Source organism: Haemaphysalis longicornis, unplaced genomic scaffold (assembly GCF_048455015.1).
Source record: "Haemaphysalis longicornis isolate Haplotype H1 unplaced genomic scaffold, Haemaphysalis longicornis Haplotype H1 scaffold_49, whole genome shotgun sequence".
Classification (NCBI taxonomy): Eukaryota; Metazoa; Arthropoda; class Arachnida; order Ixodida; family Ixodidae; genus Haemaphysalis; species Haemaphysalis longicornis.
In genome coordinates, this window is record NW_027526384.1 from 280,970 (window position 1) to 305,424 (window position 24,455).

A 24,455-nucleotide genomic window follows, 5' to 3' on the forward strand; every position below is an offset into this window, starting at 1 on the left:
CTAACGTGTGGTGCGACCATCCATACGTGGCTGCAAAAGCAGGCTTTCTTTGCGCCATAACGAACAGTTATCAGCGTGTTCCTTATAGTCGCTTTCTTTTCGGCGCTTTCTTCGATTGCTGGAGTTGTATGTAATGCGTTTCTTGTAGGGATTGATATTGAACAAACACAGGTGCACCAGATAAACCTGGCACAAAAAAATGTGCCCACATTTCATCTATGCGCACTCAATACGTAACTGAATGCACTTATTACCACTTTATTGAAGCCCACGCTTGGCCTTAACTCGGTGTAGAGTAGCTCGCTGGAGCATTTTGTGAGCCAGAAAGTACTTCTGCCGCATATTGTCGGTAGAAACGAATCGAAATGTTGGTTTTTCCCGCAGTGCACAAGCCGTTGATGCGAATGAATGACTAATTAAACTATTTGACTGTAATTAGTTAGGTAGTTTGGAAATTAGTTTACCAAGCATAACGGCGCAGTTAAATTGCATTTACCAACGTAAAAAAATTTATTTATAACAAGTTTATCAAAATCTCCCGTGAAAAATACCCGACACTGTATCATCCCATAAAACGTTTGAAAACAACTTACAACCCTTTTGTACGCACGAATAACGTTCGGGAATATTTCTCACCCGATTCCCGGGTCTCCTTTGTTTACTTGCCTCGTGTGCAACCTGCTCAGTGTATAAACTGTGGCTGTATTACGAACAGAAACGCGTGGTCGGCTGCAGCTCTCGTGGCCCTGGTTTACTTCAAACGACATAGTAATGTCGTTTTTTTTTAATAGAGGTTAACCTAATGTTACATTTTTCGTAGTCGCGTTGTATGTAAATAAATAACTAATTGTACCAAAGGTCTTCGACAGTTCAACCAGCGGAGGTATACAAAATACTACCTATCCGAGATTCAGACCCTAACATTTACATGGAGGCAAAGAAGTACACAGTACACCTTGCGTCGTTTCGCACTCAGATATTATGCAATGGAGTGAGTAATAACTCAATTCTGTGCATCATCAGCAACGAGGCGAATGCACTACATCAAAAGGGGCTCCTGTGTGTAAAAAAAAAAAAACGTTCACAGTTGAAAAGGCTGATCGTGGGCATACTCAACTTTCAATACACATTCAGTGTTTATCCGTACAGAAAAAAAAAAGAAATTCACACTTTGCAGTTCTGAAGAAAACGTCCGCATTTAGCGAAACAGCGTAATTGAGCAAACAGTCGAAAATGTAGTAGAAAATGTGAAAAATAAAAGTAGGAGACAGGGAGAGATTCACTGGTATTTTTCCCCACGTTGACCTTCGTGACTGGACGTCCTAGGAGTCAACCTGGAGGCGAGGGTGCTGACGTTCCACTCCGCATGCGTCTGCGGCTACAACACTTCCACACAGAATGGTGCCGTTGAAACGAAATGTCACTCGGAACACACACAGGCGCATATATCATACGCTAAGAAGAGTCCACATCGGCTCGACGTAACTGTACAGAGCTCCTAGACGTCAAACATGCGAATAGACTCCGTACCTGGTGAGAAAAAAAAGTGACAGATTTTTTTTTTATCTCGGTACAAAGTGAAACACAGTTAAGTAGAAGGAGGGACAGAAAAACAGACTGCGTCAAGCATTCGGGCTCACGTGAAATGTAAAATGGCGACTGTTCACTAAAGCACACCATTCCTGGACCAGATTACTCGTTACCCTTTCAAACACCCGGCACACGGTACTGACATTTACAGGGGACGAACGCGCTCACACATCACCATTACGAGAGCAGGTTTTGGGACACGCTCGTCGGGGACGTACCACGAAATTCCGTGCTGCGACCAAGCATCCTATACAACACCGTCGTTCAACGGTAGAACGTCGCCTAACCGAGAGACCCAGAAGAGGACGTGTTCGACCGTAACTCATTCGAAACGAAAACAGACACCGAACAACCGCTTCTAGAAACCGAAGACTCCAAGAAGGGATCTACGCAGCCACAACCGAACCGGACATCACGCTGTCCCGCACATACCACTCGACTTTCCTTCTCTTTCAGAGCAGAACTTCGAACCAAGTGTGGAGAACTGGGCAAGGTGGTACACGGAACTCGGTCAGTTGGAGATCGAAGAACTCAAGCCTGCTCCGGCATCCCTCCCACGTCTTGGCAGTGAAAGACGGTCGCACGACTACATCGCGCCACCCTTTACCTACACCGCACCTTTTGTAAACCAGTCACCCTTGCGAGTAACCCTGTACACAAGCTAAGTCTCTACACCGCCCCCACCAGTTCGCTCGACCCAGTGGTCGATCCAATGAACACAGCGGACGTATTCATTCAGTCAGTGACTACTGCGCCGCCGCGTGTGTCCTCGGCTATGAAAAGAACGGCTGCAAAAAAAGCCCGGTCCTACTCAATGTTTTGGTTGTTCTGCTGTGATGCACCATTCCATGGAGCTGGTACGTTAGAGCTCAAGGTTGACTGCGTCCACTCTACTACGGGCACCCGGCAGTACTGAGCCACGCGCAACAGAGGTGCGCAGTAAAGGTGCGCAATAGAAGTACGGTTGGTGCATGTGTGTCAATGTGTGCGGCTTACGTAGGCGCGCTCACCCTTGGCGGGCTAAGTGAACGGCGCCGTGGCAAAGCGGTACATTACTGGTGCTCGATAGTTTGTACGTTCACGCTTGTTCCGGTGTACAGGTAACGCAACAAGGTGTGGCAGTTAAGTCTGTACGCTGGTGTCGTGGTCCTTCCACATGCGATCGTTCTCCTTTCTCCTTGCTTGCGAGAGCGTGCATGTGCGAGGGTGCCCTTGTAATCAAACGGTGCTTCTCGAAGGAGCGTACCTAGCCGGTAGTTTCCTTGGCAGCGAATAGCAATGGGACAAATTTAAGGATGCTTACGGGCCAACGAACAAGCACGCTGCGGCGTTCTGCTTCCGACGGTTCTGTGAAGACGGGTCACGGACTAAACGGGTGCACGGTAAAATATATATATCACAGTGGAGTCGTAAGGGTTTGTTGTTGGTGGAGGTGCTTACGGATTTCTTGGAAAGCCAAGAAGCGAGACGGGATCTCGAGGGCAAACTACAGGCTAAGGAGCTTTCAGCACAGGGCACAGCAAAGAAAGACGAGGTGTAGGGAGAAGCGAAAGTTTACGACAACGACGAATACGACGAGAAGTCCTCAAAATCCATTCTACATCTTTCACCATGGCCGAGACACTTCTTTCTACACCGGGTGCGCGCGGCGGGAAGCCGACTAAGCGCAACACGTAACGGGAACGCAATTCACGCGCATTGTAGGCACGGAGAAGCGCAAACCACGTCCTGGGGTCAGTCTTTTCTTTCTTCTTTCTTCGGTTCATGCTTTCCTTGGGTCCTGCATTCGTTCGCGTACACTCGCGATCGCCGAGAAAAAAAAAATGTGCATGAAAGCAGCGACGTGTTTTGCTCTCACTCGTTCGATGAGATCCATCTAAGATACCGGAAAGCGCGCAGTTTGCGCATGCGCCCTAAATCTACTGCTTGACACACACATCGATTACGACCAAATATGCAATGCGAGGAAACCTCCTCTTCCGAGTGTTCACAGCCTCGCCCGCTCGACCCGTCGATAAGTTAAAGCAGGGGCGGAGCCCTAAATAAGAGTTGAGAAGTACCGTAGGTGTCTTCACGAAACTGAGATGGACGTTCGAAACCAACGTGGTAGCCCCAAAACATTCCTGGCCGTTCGCGTCATTGCAGATCCTTAGCTTTCGGCACCAATTTGTTTCTCTCTGCTCCAAGGTCTTTAAGCACGCTTCCATTTGTCCTGGCTAGGCGCCTTCGCAAACGCAAACTGAAGGGATTGTAAAAGGACGTTCGTACAAAATGTTTCTTTTGCGCTAGTGTTCTCATCACACAGGCCATTACAGAAGTTTAAGTTGGCGGACAAGTGAAAAAATGGCTGAGAAAAGGGGCCGATAAACGCAAGTTATCCTATTATTGCACCGCGCAGCGGTGAAGAAATTGTCATTAAATTAGTTCTCATACACAGTTGCGACGGCAGGAAGCCATCGGACGACGAACGAGGACCAGTCTAGACGAGAAGCCGGCGAGCGCACAGCATCGTGTCTGCCGAATACAAAATAGAGTGCACTTATCAAAACCACCACTCAAAAGGCCGTCAGTCCTTCAGGGCGCACGTCCGTGACCGAAAGGAACTGGCGAAGAAAACAAGCAGTACGAGAAAAACCCGACGGAACGTCTCGGGGACGCATTCCGCACAGAACTGGTCGTCACTCGTCGAGTAGTCAGCATCCCTAGAAGGTCCCTGGCATCCTCACCGAAGCGCTTCGGGTTACAGACGTCACTAACACAAGGGTTCCTCCTCCTCCTCCTATCGACTGCTCGGAGTGTTCCCTCGAGAGCGACCGGCGTCACCGACGGCGTGAGGGAGGAGCAGGAAGAGGTGGCGGCTGTGCAGGGTCACGAAGCACGGGGCAGGGGCGAGCGCGCAGCCATCAGGTGACCGCCAGGTGTCCCTGGAGCTGCGAGGGGCTCTGCTTGAGCACGAAGGACGAGTCCGACTTGGAGTGCGTGTACGCCCTGACGGCTCGCTTCATGAGCTTGGACGCCGAGGGCCGGGAGGCGTGGTTGGGCACCACGTCCGGCGGCTGCACCGAGTACGCGGCCCTGTCGCCGACCACGGTGAGCGACGGCTGGCCGTAGATGGACGAAGGCCGGGCCTCGTCCTCGGCGCAGGGCAGCGCGCCGCGCAGCTCGTGCAGGGCGAAGGGCGGCGTGGGCAGCGCCTGCTGCTGCTGTTGCTGGTGGTGGTGGTGGTGGTGGTTTCGGTGGTGCCGTTGCTGCTGCTGCAGGAGCTTGTGTTGCTGCGGCTCCCCCAGCTGCAGGAACGGGTTGGCGCCGAAGCAGGACGACTGGGAGCGCTGGCAGTGTCCGCTGTCGAGCGTGCTCCGCCGGGGCCCCGTGAGTGTGACCGGCGAGTCGGGACGGATGTAGGCGAACTCGAGCGTGGCCGAGGCCGTGGCGCCGCCAGCGACGCCGCACCGGGGACCGCCGCGGCCGTTGGCCACCTCGGGGGAGTTGAGCACGTGCTGCGCGTACAGGGAACGCTGTGCCAGGGCCGGGGACACCTGCGTCAGAGTGAGAGGAAAAAGCAGCCAAGGCGGTTAGACATGCCCTGTCTGTGGCTGGAGTCCGAATGGCCAGCACCTCTTCGCAGTAAACGAGTTTTATGTCGCGACCTCCGCTCGGACGGCGAACTCTGGAGGATTAGAGCAATGACAGGCATACAAGGAACGTGGAACAAGGGGCGGTGCTTCTCAGCAATCACGCGCTGCAAGAATGCTGCCTTCGGCAACATACAGAGGTTTTATGGTTCCTTTACACACCACACAGATGTTACATAGCAATCAGGACAGATGGAGAAGATGATTTGTCCTGTCCCCACCGTAGGCCACACATCTTACGGCAGCCGTCTGCCGCAGCACGGATTCCTGCTTACGAACCATGTGCGTAAACTATTTTCAACATATCGAGTCACCGAGTGGTAATTGGAGTGCAAAGCTAGATGCATTCGACGTCGTTCTTGACCGGTGAGGCAAGGCTGGCTGCATTCAAAGTGCAGGTATATTTTATCGTGTAAAATCGTAAGCCCAGCTAAAGAAATGCATACGTACGCACAAAATCACGCGCAGAAAGACGGAGCTAGACAGACAGACAGACAGACAGACAGACAAACAAACAGACAGACAAACAAACAGACAGACAGACAGACAGACAGACAGACAGACAGACAGACAGACAGACAGACAGACAGACAGACAGACAGACAGACAGACAGACAGACAGACAGACAGACAGAGCAAGAGAGCGAGAGAGCAAGCGAAAAAAGGAGACGCACCTGCAGGGACCGAGGCGAGGGCCGGTGGGCGCCCAGCGATCGCTGTCCGAGCGAGACGAGCGAGCTGTACGAGCCCGTGGGCCGGGGTCCGAGCGGGGCCGACCAGGGCACCGAGCGCGTGTCGTAGTCGACGACGCCGAGCGACGAGCCCGGGGCCAGGCTGCCGCCGTCGCTGGCCTCGGTGGCCACGGACATCCTCTGCGCCCGGCGCGTCAGGCTGGGCGTAGGGGTGCGCTCGCCCAGGGACCGCAGCTCGCACGAGGTCGAGGTGCGAACCGACGAAGACGGGGACTGCGCCTCCGACGAGGTCAGCGTGTGCTGCAGCAGTAGGGCCTGCCTGCTCCGTAACAGAAGTGGGCAAGAGGAAAGGAGTGAGCAGGTGCAACCAACTAACGTTCACACACGCTTCATTTTTTTTAAAGAGGGACACTGCCCCATACATGTCAATCAATATGTGATTATTTACTACACCCGTAGCGACCCCACTAGGCGGCTTCCGTAAATAAAGAGTACTAAAAGTGGGGACACGCTCACCGGCCTTCACTTTGTGCCGGTCTATATTTGCCCATCAAGATGTCTGTAGCTGCCCATCGCTCGGGAGTATCGCGGACTACGGCGAACAACAATGAAGACGCGAATTGGTGAACGTATTTTAATCAGTAAAATATACTGAATGTACTAGGACACGTTAAGGTTAAAGATGGTTTCGACGCGCGCCGGGTCCACTTGTTTTCTATAACTGCTATCTTCCTCTCCTCAAATGAGGTAAGAAAGAAAGCATGCTAAAAACAAAATTATGCAGAACTTATAAGTACTTCTATACTTTTACTAAGGCGGACTCAAAGAGCCAGACCCGAATTTTCTTGTATAACTTGCGTATTTTTCATTTACGTAAAGGCTTTCTATGAAACATTCCGCAATAATAATCTATTTGGTTGTAAGTCGCGTGTCTTGTCAGTTTCTTTTTTCCCGTTTGTTGGCCCTAGGCGCAATTTGAAACCCCATGCACCATTACTAACTCGCCAGTTTAGCATTCGACGCCTCAAAAATAGTATTTCATTATCTCAATAGCAAACTACACAAGAATACCTGAATAGCGTTAAACACACAACAAAAACAACAATACCCAATGGCAGAAAAAGTATCGCGGAAGTTTTATTCCGCTCGACAAGGAATACACGCACTCTTCGATCGCAGCCTGGAAATCGCAGCATACGCTCCTCTTGCTGAGAAAAAGTCTGCATGCTCCTGCATGATCCTTCACCACGCAGCGAGCTCAACATTCCATGGTATTACGCCCCGTAACACAACACTTCCGGAAATGCACCCTCCGAAACGGTCCCTCAACAAGAAACTCGGACGCACACAGTACAACACACGGTAGGATTCCAGCTCTCCACCCGCCACGAGCAAACCCAACTCCACCTCGACTCCGTCTACTTAGCGTACACGCCACAATCGGCTATTTATACGTCCCACAACGCGCCTAAGATATATATACGTGCCACAAAATTCTCTTCCGGGCTCCGAGAAAACGCTGGCGTGCCGAGCTGATCTTTATTTAAATCTTGGCGAGGTCGTCGTGAGGACGTTCACGCCCCCCCCACGCAACAACGGTGTACCTTTGTACAATGGGAGAGTGTCAGCTGGGCACGAAGCAGTCCCGCCCGCGTATCTCCCGCAAGGCCCTTCGCACGCCCTTTATAGAAAATCGCCGAGCCCTTCTTTTCTACCTGCGGGTCCAAAGGCCGTTCTCCGGGGCACGCAAGGCCTCGAGGATGGGAGGCCCGCCTAAATTCGGCATTGCGTGTCGTTCGACGAGGCACAAAACCTCCCCTTTAACGCACGTCAGTCGGTCGGTCGGTCGGACGGACGGACGGACGGGCGGGGCTGTTTCAACCGCCCACCACTGTAGTTTGGGATCTTAAAAGCGTGATGATCAGCGCGTGTCTACATGTTTTAGATCACGGGAAAAAGCATAATCAGAGTGAGATAAACGGGCCTTTAAATTATTTAAATTAATCACTGACATTGGTGAACCGTAGAAAATATCTTAGAAGCAGTTGGTGCTGCAGCAAGACGGTGCTTTCTCTTCTATAAATACGTGTTGTAAATACACCTTTGTCTTCACGTCTTCACCGCGGTAACAATTTTGAGAGGTGGGACGGCAAAAAATAAGAATATGTTGACATTCATCACTGCTCAAATGACAGGACAGCAGGGTGTTATACACCCACAAAAATTGCATTACAAAATGAACGACTGCACGTGCTGTGAACGTCAATTTGACAATAGTTACATTACGGGCGTACTGACCTGGACGAAGTGACAGTAGGAGCGTATTGACCGAGCTGTTACACCAACCCAGACATACTCCCAGCTTGAGCGAACATAGACCGACCCTTCACAAAACAGAAGTGAACTTCGTAAATAGGCATGCCGCAAAGCCCTGCTATCCAATATACACCGTGTCGCACAACGGAGCATTCTTACAGTTTCAAAAAATTTGTTGTATCAGGGCAGGTAGGTGACGTGCACAATTTGGTGCTGAAGTCTGCGGGTTTGACACCTCAGATACGTTGCGGTTTCGTGCGTGGGAACACAGCGCAGGGGTTAAAAACGGCGCGGCCGACCTTCCCGCCTGTGGTCAAAGGTGCGTGGTATGTTCTCGATTCTGGAACGGGCACGCGGCCCCAATCTGTCACGGCACGGTTCGTCTTCCCAGCCGGCTGCATTTCACGTCAGGAGTGCAATGCACCTCGGGCGTGGCGCCGAGGCAAGGTGCGTAGCGCCCCGAGAAAGGACAAAAACGCCGAACAAGGAGACCACCGTCGTTCCGTACACAGCAACGATACAGTAAGAAAAGGCAGCAGGCGTGACATGCGTGTTGTTATTATAGGTGTCAGATGTAAGATATTGAATTACAGTAACCTCATGAAATGAAAAGAAAGCTATTTTTAGTAATTCACTCTTCCCATTTTCTCCTTTCCTAAAAATGGCGATCACGGGGTGCAGCAAAAGAAAGAGCGCCTGCCTACTTGACCGTAAGGACACCTTGGATTTGTGCGGTGTACCTATGCTTGTGCGGATACTGTTTATACAAGCAGAATAGCCTTTTAAGTTGTATGGTATTTTAAACTTTCGTCTGCAGTAGCACCGAGAGCATTGATCAGGGATGACTTCCCGTGCTTAGCAATATGCTCTCTCTCTCTCTCTCTCTCTCTCTCTCTCTCTCTCTCTCTCTCTGTATTTGTGCGTGTGCGTTGGCTTCTTGTCCCTATTTCTATTTTTTTTTTTTCATTTTTTTGTCGTGACGCACATCAGAGTGACGGAGGAAGGTGGAATGGCGAGGAACTCTTTTCCTCTGTGTCTGTACCAAGCACTTCTCAAAAATGTTAGCGTGCGTTCGTCTTGTAAGCAGATGTCGTGTCACCTCAGCAGGGACCCGCCTGTTAAATGAAAGCATGAAATTTCTTCATCCAGTTCCGCAATAATCTCTTTCATATTACTTTGAATAGCACATCATTTCAAAGCCGATGATCCTATACCGTCAAAACTGCAGTGTTGCAACCCCCGCCAAATTGTTCAAGTTCAGCGCTCTGTATACCCTTTATGTTGCAACCCCTTCCTTGCACAAAATTGGTGTAATGAGCGTCTAGATGAGCCTTTCTTGTTTGAATGTGAGTACCTATCAAGGTACGAAACCGTGGCACGCACGACCGGCGTTATCTAATAATCAGAGCCTGGTCTGGTCAACGCATTGTGTCACTGAGCACGTGACTATGCACGTTCGTTCCTCGGCTGTAACAGCTGCTTTTCTCGTTTAGGCGAACCACTGACAATGTATGCATTAAGATTGAGGCGCGGCTTAAAGACCCCGAAGTGATAGCATTTAATCCGGCTGTCCTCACAACGATACCCCTCATACAGGAGGCTTGCTTTACCCCAGTAAAATCCCAATTCAAACAACCACTTTTAGGGGAAGCACCCAAGGACCAGTAAGTGTTTTCGAACGTAATACTTGGCATAAACCTGAAATTCAGCCCGCCCGGCTACAATCAACACATTTGCAGAAACTTCGCAATTGAAGGACATTTCTACCCCTCCCCCCTTACAATGAAGAATTTTCCTTCAACTGCGAGGTTTCCGGCAGTGATGTAGATTGCGGCCGGGCTGTACATCAGCTTGATGTCAACACCCCTATTTCATCTCTGATCGCCAGCTCAGAGCAACCCACAACTTTACTGGTTTACTACGCCACCGAGTACCGCGCATACGTTTGTACACATTTTCGCCACAAAGAGCTAAACTTCGATTTATGTGCCGCACTGGGACAACTCCCTCGCTGATTTCCGATGAAGCTCCTGTCTAGCACCAGTGGAATAAAAATAGAAATCGGATACAAATGTAGAGCGAAAGGAAAGTTGCACAAGCCTCTAAGATGCTGCCTCTGCAACTTGCAAGAAAGTTGTCGTTTGAATTGCGACAGGAGCACGTGTAAGTGCTCACCACGCAGTCAATGACCCTGCCATAAAAAACTAGCTGTTTATTTTTCCTTCTCTTCGCGCCGAGTGTAAAAAAAAAAGAAGGCAAAGTCCGCGCCACCATTCAGCGCCGGGTCTAAACACGTCATAAGTCATGTTAGCCAGGCTCCGTTCTGTCTTGGCACCCTTTACTGTCAGAAACTCAGACGTCATTCCATAAGGAAAAATCGCCCTTTCTGCTTTTGTGATTTAAATAAAACTGCAGCGCGGGTGATATTTCATACGCAAACAGCAAAGTTCACCAAGCATATCTAGGCAGTAGTGTTTTTATCATTCCCAGTTCGCAAAGACGGGTACGCTTTCCACTGTTCCTGTACTTATTTGCGCCTTCTTCCCCAATATTTGTCGGTGTCGCAACGCGTGCAAGTTTGGGGAATTTCGAAGCTCGGCACAGGGATCAAAGTATTCGCCGCGGTGTCGAAACTGCCCAGACGCTGTTGGGAAACTTTCCAGCGGTGCGCCTTTTCAATTCATAACCGAAGACACTTTCCAGCCCTGCTGTTTTCAAAGGACGATTCTGCAATCAGCCGCGGCGTGATTTTGCAAACAGGGTGATTTTGTAAACAGGGTTGTGACATAGCAGCACCTGGGGACAGGCAGATTGCGACTATTTAATCCTTCGCTTTGCTTTTGCGAATGCGTGACACACATGATGACCGACGTTGAGACAGCGAAAAGAAACGGCTGAAGACGCAGGAGCGTCAAGTTAGTTTAACAACCCTTTGCTGGGCGTCGTTGGCTCTGAGCAACATCCAAACATTTTTTTTCGCCGCGCTTTCTGGTTTTTCTGGACATTTAGCGCTGTCTGTTGACAGGCAAAGGTACCGGGACTTTCAAAAATTGAAGAAGAGAGGGCAGCACGTACTTTGGCGCGCTAAAAATGCACTTGCTTGTGTGTTTCGGCTTGCAGGCTCGATGGGCTCGTGGCAGGTATGCGACATTGTGCAATTTCGTTGTTATCGCAAAGATAACAATGTAAACTTCAAGTTTGGGGTTTAGACTTGAACCATAAAATCAGCGTGTACATGCAGATCAAGGTAACATTCTTGTTCAAATGATATATGCAGCAGCAAGTGCCCGGTGTTGCTGAGGGACAACATCTTACTGTGTCCATTCTAATGAACCTAACTTTTTTTTCTGATTCCAAATTTGTGATGTCTGCAGTCTTTTTCAATTATAAAAAAATGTATCGCAAACTTCAGCTAAAAATTATGGTTTTGGACACGACAGAGTTGAGGAGGCATCGTTTTGTTGTGCCAACGACAAATTTTAGTGCGAAGGCACCATACATTACTGCGTATAAAATGTACAATACTCACCAGAGCTTATGTGCTGTGGGTATCCAAAACTTTGTATGCTTAGGTGCGCGCACGAAGGAATCAGAATATGCCGTGCCTATTCTGTGGACCAGACCACATTGCTATGTTCTGCTTTGATCTACTGCTAAAAGTGTTCTGCTCATCGGATTCCGTGGCGCAGAGATAGAGTCCCGGGTTTTGAAGCTAACGGCCTGGGTTCTTAAGTAATTTTGTTACTGTAAAATTTTCCCTTAAGCCCATTCTAGCAATTATTTTTGTATATGAGGTGGTTTGGTATGTGTTAGGTCGCTTTAAACAAAGAAAGCTCATCAATGATACCGTGGTACGGTCCACGGGATAAAACGGAACATCATACCCTGAGGTCTGATCCATAGAATAAGGCTGCACTTTATCAGTCCACAGAAAAGGGACTGCCTTGGAGATACTACTGGCACACATTTTTTTGTGGTCAACCTTCCCGCGCTTGCGCTCAGATTGAGTGATTTAATGAATGAATGCACATTAAGCGTGGTCCAATACATCGCTACGCGTATGTAACACTTTGATATGCTAATAACAGCAGCTGTCGGGTATACGCCAGCTTAGGCTTAAGGACGGTGTCAACTAGAATCAGCATCCTGCCGTAAAATGACTTCTTTTTTTAACGGGCACCGGTTGACGACGTTAGAGGATAGGCGTTGCCGTAGCAACTTTTGGCTCTTAAGAAATAATGTCAAGCATGTAAAGAAATCGTCAAATGGAAAGAAAAGAAAAGGAGGGGGGTTAAGGATGGGCTCACCGGTGAATTTTTCAGTCAAGAAAAGTATTTCAAATGATCCAACTGCACACTAGCAATCTACCCTAATGCAGAGCGTGAAGTCATGTAAAGCAGCAGACGTTCATATCTGTGCAGTTCGTGTAAAGTTATTCAGGAAGTAATCTGCACTGCGGCGAACAAGCACAGCCAGCATAGACGTCAGAGGAATATCCACCCACGTTCCTTCATAAACCCCCTGTACACTGCGGCGGGAAACATGGCCTTGAAAGTTCGGAGTGCGAGTTGCCAAGGGCGAGAAGGGGACCCCGCTAGCGACCGCTCCCAGTTCCCCGTGCTATTCTCTTCCTTTTCTTTCTGCAGTGCAAACTTTTCTGATGAATTACTACCAACAAGCCCAACAAGGTCGGAACGTTCTTTAAGTCTGTCGGTCTTTTTTTTCTTTCTACCAGGGACGAAGCCCGCGTAATCCATCGTTCGCCCGATACAGTCTCTAGTGATTCTACGGTAACCCAGACGTCGGAGCGTCATTTCAAATTCTGATTTTGTGCCTCAAAGATGGACAACCCGGCTTCTAGGTACGCAGCAGTAGAGAGTTACCGATAAATTAGGGCCCCTTGGGGATCTTTACCCTGCGCTGAAATCTCACGCATCCAGGCATTTCAGGTCTGCTTGTCGCCTCCACCGCGAAAACAGCCGCCGTGGGCAGGAACTGGCCCCACGGCTTCCCGCTCGAAGCCTCCGAACGGAGCGACAGCACAAAGAGGGAGGGCGGGCAAAGAGGGCGTGCGTACCTCTTGGTGAGTCCCGCGTCGTAGAACTGCGGGCCGAGCGTGTGCGCCTTCCGGAGGGCCTCCCTGCGGCCCTTGCTCCGACCGATGGCGTCTCTAAGGGCGAACATCCAGTCGTCCAGGCCGCAGTTGGTCCACAGCAGGAGCTGGCCCTCGGTGCCCACCCGAAGGGCGATAACTCCCGTCCGCTTCTTGTCGGCCCACTGCAGGCCCTCCACGTCCGCGAGGTTCACCTTGTAAAGGAACCCTCCCATCTCGGAGGTCCCGACCTTGGATTCCTTCTTAAAGCACGCCAGGTAGTCCTTGGTGAGCACGAAGTAGCGCTCCTTCCAGCGACTGAAGAACTTGTCCCACTGCTGCCACAGCAGGCCCTTCTTGACCGTCGTGGTCTCGAGCAGGGGCCCCCCCGCCGGCTCCTTCGCCGCCGCCGCCTTGCCGTTGACGCCGCCCCCGTTGACGCCCACGGTGGCCACGCCGTTGGCGAGCAGGCCGCCGCCGCCGTTGCGGGGGCCCACGCTGCCGATGCTGCTCATGGTGGCGCATCTTACGGGCGGCTGCGGGTGGCGCGAGGAAGCCAGCGCACCGCCGGGACTGGCCACCGCCGCGCCCTCCTTGGCCGACCGCCGCCGCCGCAGGAAGCCGCGGAAGCTGCCGCCACCAATGCCGAGGCCCAGGCCGCGCCTGCACGGAACGGGAGAAGAATCCTTTTAGCGGGACTCCTTGACGGACTGTCCTTGATTGACGCAGTTGGCCAGTGCATGTAATATACGTACAGTACCGACAAGGGTAACACAGCTCTGAGAAAACCTCGCCCAGTCACGTGTTCGCTTGCACTCAAGCGGCCGCACAGATGGCCCAGCCGGCATTGAGCGATCAAGCGCAGGCGAAGCAGTCGTTCCACATAGGTCGGCAGGCTCTCTCACGAGTGCACTCCCGCACCACCCACTCACCACTCACGATAGAGTGGTGAGGGAGCCTCACTATCATTTCAGGTGCGAGCGAGAGTGAGTGTGAAGGCTACTCGTGCTGGACCTCACTCACCACTCACCAGTCGTGGTGAATGGCGCTCGTGAGCGGTACCGGCTGACACTGACCACGGCTTATTGATATCCTTGAAGCTTACATTTTATATAATTGTAAAAAAGAACATTGCTACGCAGCGAAATATTTCAAAGAATGCTTAGAGCAAATGTGAGAGAAAAGTAAATAAAAAAGAGGGGATTCCTTAATAAACATTTACTGAAGAAATCGTTTCGATAAATAGGTAAACTAATAATTATGAGTACACTGCCGATAATAAGAGCAGACACAGACTCTAGAAACACTTTTTTAGGGGTCTTGAAGAAAAATAAACCAATTGAAGAGGATCGACGAACCAGCCTTGATACATACATAATTACAGAAGAAATTGTTTCCAAGCAATTAGGTCAATATATAGTTATGCGTCATAAAAACAGTATTGTGAACAACGACAAACATGTATTTGATTTCAACTGTTCTCTTTGTTGTTGCTTTTCTCAGTCAATCATTGGTACACAAAAATTTCTTTGTACCAAAATCGTCCTGCAGTGAACCATCTAGGCTGCCTTACCGGCCGTCTGCTGATATGTATTGCCATAATGTATTACCATACCAATAAAACCTATTATTGTATTTTTTACGTTCCGAGATTTTGGGCGGTGTTATAACTGATTGTTTTGCTTGATTAAACAATGTGTTACCCCATTTTTTTTTAGAAATTGGTGGCAGTGAGGTCATATTTTTACAGCGAAGCTATATCCCTCGTTCGTATACGTTTCTTTTTGTCGCGGTTCGGCAGAAGGGTTGTTCAGCAGAATACGCTTATTACGGCGAAGTGAAATTGCGCCGAATCCTGACACATGCGCGGTCTCGTTTCTTGCCGTGAACAGCAAACGGCCGCAACGGGATTGGCGTCCTTGGGATAATAGCACAAAACCTTAGCTACTAACCTACTGCTGCGGGTTAACCACTAAACCCAATCAACACGTTTCAGTTACAATTATTGTCACTATCAGAAGCTGCTTAGCACTGCTTTGCTATCGGTAACCATTGTGCACGACAGCTTTCATCGGCATCGAGCGGTCCTTTTCTGTGCGTGTGTGTGTGCCGTCGTCCTTCATCACTGCATTCGTGTTTTCCCAAACGCGGGCCAAGAGCCGTCCATTTGTTCTTCATCCCGACGAGAAGATGGTTGTCGTCGTCGGCAATTCTAATGGCTTGCTATTCTTGCTATGGTTTTAAGATTCAAGCACTGGCAAGCTGCCTGCGACAATGCCGACGATTCCATGACGTGGTGAAGTTGCGCTGTCTGCGCGACACCGATGCTAGTGCGCCGGCAGCCGCGCGAAAAACGCTTCGTCACGTCTGTCTAGACACAGAGTTGCCTTCGCTCGCAGACGACGCTTCAGTCGCAGCGCCTCTGAGACGCTCGAGCAACCCTCGTTCCCGAGCTCGGATTTCGGGCCGTTTTACGCAGTTGTCTGCGTGGCAACGTCGAGTAAATCATTGGGCATACGTTCCTCGATGGTTATGCGAGTTGTGCGGGTATGCGTAGCAGTGACAGAGACGCGGTTCAGGCCGTTCCCTGTGGACTAAACGACGACTGATATCCGTCGGTGGTGCCGCGCAGTTTCCGTCGGTATTCGCTGCCCTGTGAGCTGCGGTGAACGTCCCTGCTGTTCGGAGCCTTAAAAAGGTGACAACTCGTTAGGTTTATTACTTCCAAACCAAATGTTTCTGGGCAAGCCGGCCAGAGAAAAACGTTTCCGCGTCGGGCGCTGCAGTGCGCGTAAAATCTGTTTTTGTGTCAGTCACAGTGGTGATGGAGGCGACTGTGTAAGTGAGGAGCAGCTTGGAGGACATGTGTTCTGGGACTTCTGCGACGGCTTATGATGATATGATACGAGGAGGTTTCTGCGAAGTTGTGTGCCGCCGACTGCCTCGAAGGATGGATCAGCATGGAACCAAGATTGCCGGTGAGCTTACTATATAAACCGCAATTTTCCATTGAATGGAAGCCGCGTATACTTCTTTTGTGGGAAATTAGTAATAGCCACAATAGCTTGAGCAGACGGGTTAGAGAAATAGCGAGTTTTTTTCTGGCTGCACCTTGTGTACCTTGTTGCGCTTCGTGTTCCGTGACTGCGTTTGTGAATTACCCGAACATACTATAAGCAGAGTCCTTCAATGCCTTTCTGGTCATGAAACTACGCCATCACGATATGGGAGAGCTTCGTACGCTGCCGCGCCGCGGCGCTGGTGTTGATCGGAGGGCAGCCGAGGCGTGGTCAGAGCGCGTTTGGCAGGGAACGGACCACGGAGTAAGATGTTTGGCAGGGAACGGACCACGGAGTAAGATGAAACCAGAGTCCTTCAATGCTTCTTGAAATGCATTGAAGGACTCTGATGAAACAGACGCTCGCCGCCTTATCAGCAGTGCGCTTTCGCTTACCTGTCGTGGGCTGCTCAAATGGACTTATAATTTTGTGAATGGCGAAAAATCTTGGTGTGAACGGGCATGCTGCTACTGCGTTCCTGCTTGCCGGTCTGGCTACAGAGCAGCGGCGGCCACCCGATGCCCTCCGATCTGCGGTGGCGCCCCTCGCGGTAGCCTTTGTGCCCGTACGTAACTTTGCCGGGAGTTTCATGACCAGAGAAGCATTGAAGGACTCTGCTATAAGAAAATAGCAGTGTCCGCACTTCGCAAGTTTTTGTACCAGCGGTAGCGCTCTCCGTAAGTTTTCCGATACCCAAACTGGTAACAACAATCAAAAATGGCTCTCACAAACTCTCGCCGCAACTTCTATACATACAGATATAGGGAACATATACACCTCGTGAATTACCAAGGATAACGCCGGTGACGCCGAGAAAAACTGAAGTTGGGCTTTAGGTGCAACTTCCTTGGACCAGGTGGAGTGCTTCGTGAACGGCGCGCAGACACTTCGTCACTGATGTCCAAACACCAGCTGGTCGCATTGCGTGCCTTCGTTTGGAAGCTGCTCCTTTCCTAGCAGCCCAGAAAAAATGGTAAGAGGCCGTAGTAGTGTAGCATCTCGTAAGTAGTGGGAAGGCGAGCGGTATTGCAGTCGAGTTTTTCATGAGAAAGACCCTGGTGGATGAGAAGACATTGACAAGGTTTTCAGGGAAGTGTCCAGTTTGAGGAGCGGAGTATTGATATTTCTCCTGAAAGATGGAGAGTCATGCCACATCATTTGCTTTTCACTCGCTCAAGAGTGGACTGGCGTGCGTTCAGCTTTTCAAACAACCATCAGTTCTTACACTGTGCTTGTAACAGTTCCTTCAAAAATGCACAATGCGTAATAAGACAGAAATTGAGATTCTCGCAAACACCACCAAGGGACAACTTTGATTACAGGGCCAGGGGCCATGGAAGGAAAAGGGCGTAAGATATCAGGGTAAGACAGTATCAGCGTGGAGTAGAAACACATCTGGAGGACTTTAGAATTAATTAACACTAACGAGTAGGGCTCGGAAGGAGGACACGTTAGGTCATGTGGATCAATAGAGTAGGTGAGCATACACTTCGAATGGCGGAACGAGAAACAAAGGCGTGCAACAAAAAGTATTACACAACATTGGCGCGGACCAGTAGTTTTAGAAACATTCGAAAAGAAAATTCACAGATTGAAGCCGACACATATATCACCTGTACATGCCTTCACCGTATACAGTGGAGATGGTGGTTTAGATGGTAGTGGTTCACTGCTAGTGGTAGGTGACGGTGATTTCTGATATAAAGGCTAGGTAAAATTTTCACGGGAGAAAGTGAACGGCGGAAGCAGATCATTGAACCTTATGCGTGGCAGCAGGGGATGGCCGATGATTATGTTGATGACAAGTCGGTGGAGAGAAGTGCTTGGTTCCGGTACGTGCACAAAAACTCGGAGCGAGGCTAAATGCTTCTTCGACCAGATATGCCGACGTTGACGACGATGATGATTTTTGGACGCAAAATATTTTACGATATCCAGTACAATACTGGCCGTCGAAGCCAAAGTCGGATCGTGTGACTTGTTTCATTAATGGCGAGGTCGCCGAAAGGAGAGCATTGGCGTTCAGCAAACTCGCACCAAGTATATGCTTCATGAGGGTTTTCGTAGAATATGTCGTTCTTAAAACTACCATACATGTGTTGATATGAACTATAATACTAAGATCTTAAATACGACATTACGTAATGAAAATATACAGAAAATAACCGAATAGTCACGGCGCTATGATTCACTGACTGCAAGAGTTGTGCTGAGAATTTATTGCAAAATATATTTTTATTATATCCGGCTTCCTAGGCCCCGTCAAGAGCGACGCTTTGCTTATTGCTCTACACATGCCACTATCGCAAACAAATTTCAAAGTATAATTTACATTACACACAAAGAAATAAAGTCTCGGCGTACTTAGCGCGAAATGTCAACAAGGCGGTACGACCTTTTGCGCGCGCCAGGGAATACGGCTTACGAGCCGAGTTCCAGCAATAACATGATCGTGTATCACAATTTAGGATGCCCGAGAAGCTCGGTAAAAAAAATTTTTTTACGGCGTGTTTCCTTCAATATAAATTCTCCGCGGCTTCAAACATTTCCAGCGGCTCACTTCCCCTCATGCACTCTTGCAATAACGCAATATTTATAGCGAGGGACATTTCTGGCAAGGAAGGGATTTGCACCGCATAAATATTGATCTTCAACTTTCATTTTCCCTGCAGGACGACTAAACGCAGAAATGAAATATTTTCCTTTTTTTCTTTTTAAATTACGAGTCTGTTTACGCGTGAGGAATAAAAAAAATAGAGCGAAAGAGAACAGAGGTCAAGATGGGGTTGATGCCCCGACGACAAAGTTTTTCTCTCTGAAACACGATTGGCGCTGTCACCGAACACCCTGAGAAAACACACCGCGAAATTCGGTACCACAGCGAAGAGACGGGCGTAATAAAAAATGCTTAAGAAAAAGCTCGTTAGATGGCGGCAGTTCGAGTGTCGGGCGGTTTCTGCGTGTATCTTAATACTCTTGCTCCACAAACATGAAGTTTCTTGCAATTTGCCGCGATGAAGACTTGGGTGAGACCAAGTGTTTAAAGCGTTTCTACTTCACAACTTTGCCTTTTAATTCTCGGAAGTTCACCGAGTCAAGCGATAAGATGCGGAGAGAGGCAGCAGTAATCTTGGACCCGACTGCCTCGTTTTCTTAGGCCCGTTTTCTTGGAGCCGACTGCCAGTAAGCGAGGAGATGCTAGAAGAACACTCCAAACAGTAATGGCGAGAGATGGCAGCCTTGTTTGAACATCATTGAGACCGTTGTAATAGCTCACACGCCAACGAAAGCAGCGTTAAAAACATATTTACAAAATAAGGTGCAGTATGGGGCTGTACAGCCGCTACCAAGAGAATGGCAAATTGAGGAATTAAAGGAGCCCTTAAAGCCTTCCCCATACGATTGCGAAACATACATTTTTGTTATAATCCTCGTAATGTTGCCCAGTTGCTGTGTTCAGGCGCAAAAGTGATCTTTATGGGAATAATTCTTTTTCCTGTCTCCTCTAATTTAACACGACTAGTTGCCAGGCGACATGTTAAATCGTCGTATCCATACACACAGCCTGCTAGCTTTGCGCAATGCATGTCAAGCGCTCATCGACCGGCCACTGTTTCCTCCCGAAAAAAAAAAAACTGGGAGAGAGCGAGAATAGCAGGGCGACAAAGGACAGAGATAAAGGGGGGAAAAACAACAGAGTCAAGCACGACAACATCCGAGCGCATTCACTTCTGGCGCAACGAGGCCCCATTTTAATTACGGCAGACGTCCGTCCAATGCTGCACACTGCCTCTGGCTAGGGTCGAAAGAGTTCGCGCGCCAAATATTTCTCTTGACTCTCGTCGCCCAACCCGTCGCACGCCTTTTCCACCCTTGTTTTTGTCATTTCTTCTTCTTATTCCCTTCCCTCGATCTCGTTGTTCTTTCTTTTTCTCCTCCGCTGCGTTGGGCGCCGAATTTGACGCGACGGTGTGTCTGCCTCTGTTTCGTTCACAGCGTAACTTCGACAGCGTCGGCAGTAGCACCGTCACTTAACGCGGACAGACAACGAGTCGTAATCTTGTTTCGGGATCAAATATTGACACGGGAAATATCTGACGGTGCCGCCAGGGGAGAAAGCCTTCCAGTTCGGTGCACAGTGAGAGGAGAAAGAGGGGGAGAAGGATGGATTGAGGAAGAGGACGAGGGAGGAAGAAAAGGGATACAAAACAGAACAGAACTCGAGAGAGATCCCGCGAACTCACCTTAGAGTGCCCAGCACACACGGGTGTAGGATAAGGGCTAAGAGAAAACAACGGCCAGAGATACGGGTTTTACCATTTATGTTGTAGGAGTTGTTTTTCGGCGATGAGCGAAGGTGTCGTTAGTTCGCACGCTACATCCTCGACCTTCCTCTTCGGTGCCAGCTCACGAAATCGCCTGTTTGTCGACTGTTCCGCCCCCCCCCCCCCCCTTTCCCCCATTCTTTTTTTTTTTCTGTGGACACTGTATATGTTGGGTGTGCCAAGAGTGCCCGTAAGTGGTCCCATGAGCTTCCGATATGTGGCTGTCACACGACAGAAACGGAAGGTGATCGTTCGGGGATCACACGCAGCGGAGTGGAGCGCGCGACACTGTCTGTGTGTGTCCGTACGGAGGAGTGGACGCAACGGAATTGCGCCGCTTCTGGTTACAAGTGGGCCAGGGTTCGTTGACCCGAAACTCGTCGATTGATTGGGGTGTACACTCTTCGGTGCGGATAACGAAGTTCCGATTGCAGTCTAAGCACTGACGAATCTTACGTCGCGAAAATATACAATAACGGGAAGCGATAATACGAGTTTATGCGATTCATTGTTTAGCTGGCCATAATCTCAAACAATTCGGGAATTCATCCCCGGTTCGCAATATCCGGTTAGAACGTAAGGAAGGTATGCTCCCCCTTCTCCTCCTCTTAATAAGGGTAGCATCCTGGGCATGTTGGTTCTCCATGACTAAAAATAATTCCGCAAAAAAGTCGAGACACGGACGAAGGGAAGGTGGACACACACGGCGCAAAAGTGTGTCCGTCGTTACTTCGGCCGTGTCTCTCCTTTTTTGGGCAATTATTTTGAGTTATGGAGTACTTCTCCTCTTCCTCATCATATTATTTTTGTTCTCTTAGTACTGCTACTATTTGCGCATCATCATCATCATCATTATTATAATCATCGTCGCCATCATCATCATCATCATCACCATCATCATATTCTACGCCTCCTCACTGGCCGTGGAACGACCCTGCTTTTCACTAACGTGAGACGCAAAAAAATGACTCATCATGATCATCCTGCAAGAACGAGACAGTGGCGGTTAATTCGAAACAAGGAATGAAGTCGGCATGGTGACGTTGCGCAAACTTCTGCGTTATGACACCATAACTTCACCGTGCGGGGTACCTTTAAAGCGTAGAGATGCAAAATGTTGGGGAGTTACAAAGACCTCCTCGCTGTGCGCTACACTCTAGAGTGTCCGCACCAGAACTTCTGCGCATTCCACGCCAGCTCAAGGACTTACCTCGCGTCTGCATCGCAGCCCTCTGAGCTTGCGCTGAGGCATTCTGCATGGACACTGGAATGTTCTCGTGTACCGCCTCGGTAACTCCGAGGGCGGGAAATTCAAAGACGGCCGGCAGTACTTAGGCATCTTGGTATCAGCCCCCCCCCCCCCCTTCCCAAAAAAAAAAAAAGAATCTCATGCGCTTGAAACTTAATCAAAGTTTTTCACAGGGGAACGACGCGTGCCTGCGTTTGAACCGCACAAACCTGTTCTCCACATCTAATGACTTTAAAGTCGAAACCGTTTCGTTCACCCCTGAGTCGAATCGATTGCAGGAACTTTATATTCCCGGAAACAAAAGTAGCAAAGATGACGCAGTAAAAAAAGCGAATCCCAGTGTTTCAACCTGTATAGAACAGACGGGGCCACCTTCTCAATTACCCGTGTCCCTTTTTCCAGCCTCCTCAATTTATCGGCTTTGTGGCTCTCCGCCTTTTTTTTTTTCTTACCCCACCGAATTAGGAAAGGAATGACGTGGAAGGGACGCGCGAGAGCAGGGGATGGCGAGACGCAGGGAAGACAAAGACGGGGTGGAACGGAGGCACGCCAGACTCGTCACAGCCTCCGACAGAAGACGAGGAGGGGGTGGTGCGCGTGCAGACGGAGCGACGAGAAAGCGATAGAGAAGAACACGAAACCATTTTCCCTGCAGAAGTCGGAAAGCGGCAACGCCCGCCCACCTGCGAGTGTGAGCAAGGGAGAACAAAGGAAGCGAAGCACTGCGCCGCTCACGATGTCGTGCCATTAGCCGCGCGAACACTGACGTCCGCGCGCCTCAATCGCCCAGGGAAGGCGCAGGCTTCCTGTCCGTCTGATGGTCAGCTATGTCTCTTCCTGCCAGCCGGTAGTCTCTGCCTCTTCCGACGGAACACGCCCGGCTCTCGGAGAAGCCGCCCGCATCTTAGCTGCTGCCCGGCCGTATCCATCGTGTGCGTTCGGTGGGAAGCCAGGCCTGTGCGCAGCCTACGCGAAGGACAATGCGCGGGGGCGAGGAGGAAAGAGACAAAACTCGGGCGAAATGAAATAACGCAGTGGCTCGCCCCTCCTCCATGCCCTTACCGGTGTTTCATGTGGCGTAGCCTGCGCGAGATGATGGCGTATACAACACAAAGGCAGCGCAGAAATCCGCGCTTCGGTATAGAGCCCTAGGATGAAGAGCTTTGGCGCACGCCTCGACGGGCAGGCGAATGTTACGCTCCGTGGCACGCCACGCGCGCGAGCCATGATTGAGGCGGCTCCGAGCAGCAGCCATGAGCCTCCTCTTGCGTCGTCGTTAGCAGGGAGCGTATGAGCGCCGACAGGAGGAAAGGCGTTGTATGTCTTTCTCTCGGAAGGGCGAGGTATAAACGCCCCCTGGGCAACTGTATCGCTTCAAGATGACGTCGTCATCGTAAGACAAACGCGTTACGTTCCTCCAAACGGGTAAGATCTAAAGGAACGTAAGTACGACTAATCGTTCTGATCACCTTGGGGCCAGAACCTGAGGCAAGAGACTAGAGGCTTTATTAACACGAAAGTGTTTTATTTCCGGATACAAGAAGATGTCGCTGACGTCACATCCGTCACGGAAGTGATGCCAGTACAACGAAGCAAGCGGCCTGTAAAGGGTGCACCCCTGCACAGAGGGTCTTCTTGCGGGGAAGCAACACTGACTCCGCATTTGTCAAATTATTCTCGTATTAATCGTTAGGTTCTGCTTGGCAGTGAGGGTTTATTATATCCGAGGTTAAGCGCCTCAGAATGCGTCGGTCATTCGCGCCACTACGTACAAGGATTTCCCCAGAAAGGAGAAAAATAAAGGCAAACAAAGAAGTTAATGAAATACGAGTCGCTATTTGGCGGTTATCACAATGATCCGACGTTATAAAGCTCGGGCGAACTTACTATAGGAACCAATCTTGCGCTACCTCAGAAGAAGCCAAAGAACGAGGCTTCGTACACAGCCGGGAAGTTTCTTTCAAGGAGCAGCCAGAGTGCTATTTTCGGACCTTTCCGGACGTGATTCGAAACTCTGGGCCAGCAGTGGACCCATGGTCCAGCCGTGCCCCAGAGAGAAGCGGGCAGGGATGGGGGGAAGCGCACGCCACATTTCGCGGCAACTCATTCGTGTGCGGAAGCACGGACAGTGCGGGTCTTCACCACCTGTTTTGTTTCTCGTTTCTTCGTAACGCCTATATAAATACGGGAACGCACGGAGCGCCGGTGGAATCTGTTCGTGAAGTTATCTTTCTCTCACGCTGTGTCCGCAAAACAAGGAATTGATTAGGGGCCGCTGTGCGGGTGAGGCTTAGAAAGATATGAAGCGTAAGCAAGCATGCGGAGAGGAGGAAACTCCACGCTTATTCATTCCCACCGAGGAGTTTACGCCTGGACGAGCTGAAGAACGACTTTATGTACATGCTGGAACCGGCGAGGAAGCGAGGAGGAAGTCGTTATTCTGATATTTGATCAAAGTTAGCTCACAAGGTGCACGCCACAAAGAAGGAAAAAAGAAGGG

The 24,455-nt window shown here is 50.0% G+C and overlaps 1 protein-coding gene and 1 long non-coding RNA gene across 5 annotated transcripts in view; one reads left to right on the forward strand and one right to left on the reverse strand.

Moving 5' to 3' along the window:
* Positions 1-1,741: 1,741 nt before the first annotated feature.
* Positions 1,742-24,455, reverse strand: part of LOC144137726 (uncharacterized) — a 283,271-nt gene continuing 260,557 nt past the window's right edge. For all 4 annotated transcript variants that reach the window (XM_077669670.1, XM_077669668.1, XM_077669669.1 and 1 more), the window contains 3 exons: positions 13,308-13,985; positions 5,897-6,233; positions 1,742-5,126 (listed from right to left, as the gene is read on the reverse strand). In XM_077669670.1, coding sequence (XP_077525796.1) covers positions 4,494-5,126; positions 5,897-6,233; positions 13,308-13,837 — 1,500 coding nt within the window. In that variant the 5' untranslated portion in view covers positions 13,838-13,985 and the 3' untranslated portion in view covers positions 1,742-4,493. The remainder of the gene's footprint in view (positions 5,127-5,896; positions 6,234-13,307; positions 13,986-24,455) is intronic.
* LOC144137727 (uncharacterized) overlaps positions 15,754-24,455 on the forward strand; it is a 241,073-nt gene continuing 232,371 nt past the window's right edge. The window contains exon 1 of the long non-coding RNA XR_013315720.1: positions 15,754-16,300. This is a non-coding gene — a long non-coding RNA (uncharacterized LOC144137727). The remainder of the gene's footprint in view (positions 16,301-24,455) is intronic.